The sequence below is a fragment of the Lonchura striata genome, chromosome 1 (assembly GCF_046129695.1).
Source record: "Lonchura striata isolate bLonStr1 chromosome 1, bLonStr1.mat, whole genome shotgun sequence".
In the NCBI taxonomy this organism is placed as follows: domain Eukaryota; kingdom Metazoa; phylum Chordata; class Aves; order Passeriformes; family Estrildidae; genus Lonchura; species Lonchura striata.
Genome location: NC_134603.1, coordinates 42,839,073 through 42,845,072, shown reverse-complemented (window position 1 = coordinate 42,845,072; position 6,000 = coordinate 42,839,073). Strand labels below are relative to the sequence as shown.

At 44.3% G+C, this 6,000-nt stretch overlaps 1 protein-coding gene across 3 annotated transcripts in view; it reads left to right on the top strand.

The window, feature by feature from the left end:
* Positions 1 to 5,684: 5,684 nt before the first annotated feature.
* DTNA (dystrobrevin alpha) overlaps positions 5,685 to 6,000 on the top strand; it is a 178,522-nt gene continuing 178,206 nt past the window's right edge. Inside the window, exon 1 of one of the 3 annotated variants that reach the window (XM_077783758.1) lies at positions 5,685 to 5,960. In XM_077783758.1, the coding sequence (XP_077639884.1) occupies positions 5,944 to 5,960 (17 nt within the window). In that variant the 5' untranslated portion in view covers positions 5,685 to 5,943. The remainder of the gene's footprint in view (positions 5,961 to 6,000) is intronic. The other 2 variants (XM_031504027.2, XM_021544753.2) reach the window with 2 other exon arrangements.

Sequence of the window (6,000 nt, the reverse complement as noted above, 5' to 3'; positions counted from 1 at the left end):
GGCATTTTTGTAAATAACTTCCTGGAAACCATTTTCAGTGCAGAATTTAGTACTCCAATGAAACCAAGGTGCCAGAGTGAGACAGGATAACAGAGCCATTTCCATAACAAAGATCTCGATATATAATAATTTCAGGAATAAGGACTTTGTTTTCAAGTGAATGTTGCAACAAGACAAGTTTTGGTATTGTGATCTTTACTTTCACAAATACTTCACTTTTCCTCTTCAAGAACAGGCTGCAGTGAGCTCTGTTAATTAGCGCTGTGTGCTACTTTTTGTATACTTGGTTACACCAGACATAAAGTCTTTAAAGCAGTAGAGGGTTCTTATCATTGAGAAGACAAAGAGCATATTCTGCTGGAGCAAAGACTGTGTTATGAATCTTTGTAGCTGGCATGTGGGTTGTTTGTTTATTTTATTCTCAGAGTTTGGCTTTTTAAGGGAACACAATCACACTAGGTTTGTTTGTCTCACAGTCCTGGCCAAGCCAGTAGTTTTGAACTCACTAGACACCAAAATTAAACACCTAAGAAGAAATCTCAGCTATATGGATTCTCCTTGATTCTCCTGAAGTGGAATTCAAGATATTGACCCAAAAAAGAACAGAACATACAACATTCCCCTCCTAAAGCAGCTCCTACCTGTGGCTGGCTGCTCAATCTGAGCACACACAGCTCTGAATGAAGCTGCACAACCTGCTTGCTGCTTTTTCCACAGGTAGGGAGAAAATACCGAAGGGGAAGTGGAAGGGAGTTGGAAATACTGATAACTGAGGGCAGCATCTAGAAAAAGAACAATCATGGAAGCCTGGGGAAATTAAAAGGATAATTGTGAAGGTGGCAGTGCAGGTTGTCTGCATGAACCTGGATATGGAGGTGGGCAGATCTCCTGTTGTGAGAGGCAGTAATGGTCAAGAGAGTGTAAAGGTAACAGGGATTACTGTTGTTGGAAGCAATAAATAGCAGAGGATCATAAATCCTGAGGAAGACAATCTTCATTAGGTGCACTGCTCACCAAGGGACTTAAATGAACTATAGCTGTCACTTCAAAACTTGAAAGTTCAGCGTTTTCAGGTAGAGGACAAATAATAGATGATATTAGAAAGTCTGAAAGCAGCCTTTTTATTTATCCAGGAGCACTACCAGCTCCTGAAAGACTTTTCCAGACCTCAGCACTTCGTGGGCTTAGGTTTACGTGTTTATTTTCCTTTTTAGAGAAATATTTTTCAGCCTGGTAAAATTATCCATTTACCTACAAAATTTCATTTTTTAAAAGTTGTGTTTAATTTTATCTCAGATCCTAATTTTGTTGATCATTTTGGGTACCTCACAAAAAATAGTCTTTTTCCTGTATTTTGTGTAAAGATAAATGGAACCAGAATTGTTCTAGTTCTCCCCTTAGGTATTTTTCAAGTGAGCTTGAAAATGCTTCTGCTAAAGGTAAGGGCACAGGGTTTTTCAATTGTTGCTTAACTCTTCATGATTAATGTTAAAACTTTGTTCTTGTGTACAAGAATAAAGCCAAAGTCTTTATATCCTGGCTCCTGTACATGTGACATGCTTATATATGATGATAAATACTGGTTTAAGCCATGAGTTCATACCAAAAACTCTTACCAAAAGTATAAATACAAGATATAGCAAAAAGAAAGACATGTTCTAAAGTAAATAATAGATTTTTATTTTATTCAGTAAAATGGAATAACTGAAAATATGATTTGTTTCTGAAGCTTCAGTTTGTGACCATGGATGATCACCCTTCTTTCCTTATGGCTTGAATCACAGAAATATCGAAATTAAGAACAGAAAAGCCAGCACGGAAAATCCTCTGTTGCTGCAAAATTGGTTACAGAGTATGTACTAAGTGCATTCACCATTTACTTTATTAATGTTTATCAAAAATTCGAGCAATATGCATGTGTCTTGCAAATAGCAGAGCTAACCCATCTGAACATGTTCAGTGGCTGAGCTGCCTGCCATTACCCAGTGAGCCCCAAGGAAATGGTAGAAGTGTTGTGCCCAGAGCAGTCAGACTCCACACTGGGAGACCAGGGCAGTGTTTTGCCCTGACTGAGCCCATGTCCATCCTCTGGGTTTCCTTCCAGGGTAGGTGTATCCTGCTGTGTTGGAGGCTGTGTGGTGGGAAGGCAGCAAGGGAGTGGGTGCTTGGGGGCTGCCACCGAGAGCCCCCTGTCCCCATTGCTGCAATAGCTGTTCCCCACCTCTTTAAGGAAGAAAAAAGTGGTAGGCAGGAGAGAAGGAGCACATGGGTCAACACTTGGCCAAGCCCCACCTGCTGGACCATTTTGGAGAGCCCTGTTGGCATAAGTATGTAGCTGAGTAGGCTTGGCTGGGGCAGTGAGGGGTGAGCAGGTTGAGTAATACTGAATAAACACTGCTGAACCCATTGTAATGTGCAGGAACTATGTGCCTGCCAGTGCAACTACAGCCCCTGCTCCAGAGCTCTTATTCTTGGACAAACCTGTGCTGAAATATCTGCAGAGGTTAACAAGATCATTCCAAAGAGGAAGAAATACTCTTGAGTAAGACCTAGAAAGATCGAGCCCGTAGGATAGAAGATGTTGCTTGTCCCAGTAAGCCCAAATCTTAAGACTGCCAAGACTAATGAATTGAAGACACTGACAGACAAGGAGAGACAAAGAGCAAATTCTGTTTCCTGTTGCATTAAAAATAGCAAAACATGAAGGGACAGATCATGGCTCTTAGGCACTTGGCTAAATTTGGAATGGGTAGGAAGTCACATGGTTCCAAACATGTTACCTCTTTACACTTGTCACTGGTACCAAATTACTCTCCCCTCGCTGCCACTCCCTTGTCTGCTCCCATGCCAGCTCCAACTCGAGCTCCCACTCCTCCGCAAGAACTTACTATTAATATGTTTTCATAGATCTCAAATCTAATGCCACAGAAGTCTGTGATGTGTTTCACTTGATGCTGGTTTTAGCAACAGACCCTGCTGGGAGAGTAGTATTCCCTGTCACAGCAGTGGTAAATCTTGCAGCTGTACACTTTGTGTTGCACATTAGACCCTGGTATTGCTGCACAGTTCTTCATCTGAGGAAACTAGACACCTGTCTTCTCGTTTGGCTTGTGTGATACAGATAGTGGACATATGACCTCTGGCTGTCTCATTCATGGGATTGGGATCATGCTGTCCATGTTGACATCCAAGGTTTCCCAGTAACTTCTAGCATCATTTTCCAAAGCTCTTCCCCCTCCCATACTCTTAGGTTTTTAAATACCCTCTTAGGAGGCATGGGAAGCAAACAGAGGCCTTTTAGAGGATTCAAAGCCAAATCTCTTTTCCCTCTGTATCTGCTAAGGGAAACACACAAGCTTAGATAAAAGCGTGGATGTACTTCCTTGTACTTCCCTGCCATTGTTTTCCCTAACACTTAAGCACTCTCCAGAGGTAGTTAGAAGTCCTATAAACAGCTCAGTCCTAATCCTTCCTGTTCATGACTTCATTTCTAAATCACCACATTTGTCCATCGCACCTTCTTCCACGGGGAGCTTCTTTCTTCCTTCCTTGTTGCCCTAATTAGAAAGGAGCCCTCAGCCACAAAAGCACAAAGACTTTACTTTGTTCCTTTGTCTCTCTGAGCATCTTAAGCACTGCTTTTTAAAACGTAATGTTAACAGTTGGTCTCTGCTTCTAGTGATTGTCTGCCCTTCAAGGCTGACATTGTTACAAACAATTGGGAAAAAGAATTACTTGATGTACATATTGCATTATATGAAGTTGCACCATTTGAACGGGAATTCTCTGGCTCTGTTTTGTGCTCTGAGGGATTTATAAGCCAGCAGTGTTAGAGGTGGCTCTTTCAGAGAGCAGTGCCAGACAAGGCAGCTTTCCTGCAGTTCACTGCAGCTCCTCAACCTGAATAATGGACACATACCCTGAACTGTTCTATCAGGAATCCTGAGAAAAAACAGTGAAGTGACTTATTCCTCATCTAGCGGGAAGTCCATGGCATGTTTAGCTGGAGTTTTTAACACGCTCTGGGAAGGCAGGTATTGAACACTATGGGGTCTGGCTTTGCTAATAGTAACAAATGTTAATGAATCAAAAGAAATCTTTCAACTTTTCAGGAGCTGTCAGCTGATTTGTTATTTAATGTTTCTGTGTTGCTGGCAACACTTCCAGGCCCACAAACCTGAGCTCAGTCCAAGTTAAGAAGAGCTCTTCCCTTTCAGGGTATGCAGACTGACCATGAAAACTACTGTGGAGTTACTATTTTTTTATCAGACTGTATATGCTATATGTGTTCTCAAACACACTTATTTTTTGCATGTTGTCAAACAGGCAGGAGGTACTGAGACTTTCTTAATATGTCCTGTGATACAGCCCTTTGGCTGATATTTTACCCCTTCCTTGAGGCCTTTCCAAGTTTGACCGGTTTCCTTCATTAGCTTGAAGTAAATGCTTCATCACTTTTACTACTGTATCAGTCCAGCATCTCAACACTGGCGTTCTGGAAAGTGTAATGCCCCATGAAATTGGGCATTGGCAAGGTGTTTTCAAAACGTGTTTTCAGCCAAGGGTTTGGCCTTGCCCCCTCTGCCCCAGCCTGTGCTTGCCGCTTGCTTGGCTGCATCCCTACAACACCCTCTTGGCGGCAGCTCAGACAAAGGCTGAAGACTTCAAGAAAGGAGAGACATTTACTGGGTTATTCTGTTTGAATTGGTGTGACTGGCAATTGGTATTTTCCTGTTGCAGCTGAAAGTGTTCAATAATTCATACATTTTGCATAAAGTCTTGTGGCTTTTTCTCTCCCACCCATGCCTGAGAGAAAGCAGACTTGATGGCAGGCAGTATCACATTTGAGCATTAAAATCTGCTGCTTCCAAACTCTGATCTTAAGTGTCAGGGGCTTGTGTCAACACTGGCAACCTCTGGTAGGGATACTGACTTACGGAGTTACCTGGAAGGAGTTTTTCCCCACTTTAGTCACCTAGGATGCTATCATTAATCTGTAGTCTAGTTACTTCAGTCTAAACATTGCAATGCATTGTTACTGTAAGGAGCCATGGACTAAGAGTGAAGTTTAGAAGCCTTGTAGTCAAGATCTGGTACAACTTCTGTTTATGATATATTTTATTTCAGGTTAGGTTTTTGGTGGGGTTTTTTTGTTTGTTTGTTTTTAATCAAACGGTCTTCCTCCATAGAGCTGCCTGTGCAGTCGGGAGTGCTGCAAGCTTGCAGACACGGGTCTCTGCCGAGCCCCCGTGCAGCAGCAGGTGAATCGCTGCCCTGCCCCAGCCCCCTAGCTCGTGTTGCCCGGGATGCCCTGCGGAAGATGTGCCCCGGGGGTCCCGCTAAGGACCGCAGCTTGGTCGTGGCGCCGGGGCTCAGGGGCCCTGCCTGAGTGGGCACAAGCTGTGATTTGAGGTACCTGCCCCGATTTCCGAAGGCTCTGAGGCGCTGCTCGCCCGGCCGCTGGCCCCGGTGCCCGGCGGCGCGGAGGGGCGGCTCCCTCAGACGTGGGCAGGCTGGAAGCCGAGGCTGGAAGCCCGTGAAATCAATCCTGCCAGCCAGCCCCCTCTGTGTGTGTGTGAGTGTGTCTGAGTGAGTGTAGGGATGGGGCAGATGGGGGTGGAGTGGCAGCTTGGGAGGATGGGAGGAGGGAGGGAGGTGGAGGGATAGAGGAGGAGAGGGGGCAGGGTGCCTGCGATTGGTAAAGCCGCACGAAGGCATCTGCCAGCAGGACTTCAGAGGAATGTGAAACCAAATCATTTAGAAGTTAAAGATAGACGCAGAATACACAGCATCTTGAGCCAAGGTTTAAATTCATCCCTCTCTGCCTGGCTTCCCGCACAGTTCGGCTTGTCAGCTTGCCTCTGTCTCCTCTAGCAGCTGTAATATTCCCTAAAAAAATAACATCATTCTGGATTATTGGGAATTACTAAAGTGGCGAAAGAGATGGTGCATACAGTGGGGTAAGTAGGAAGCTTGCCTCTGCATTTGCTAGGGTGGCTC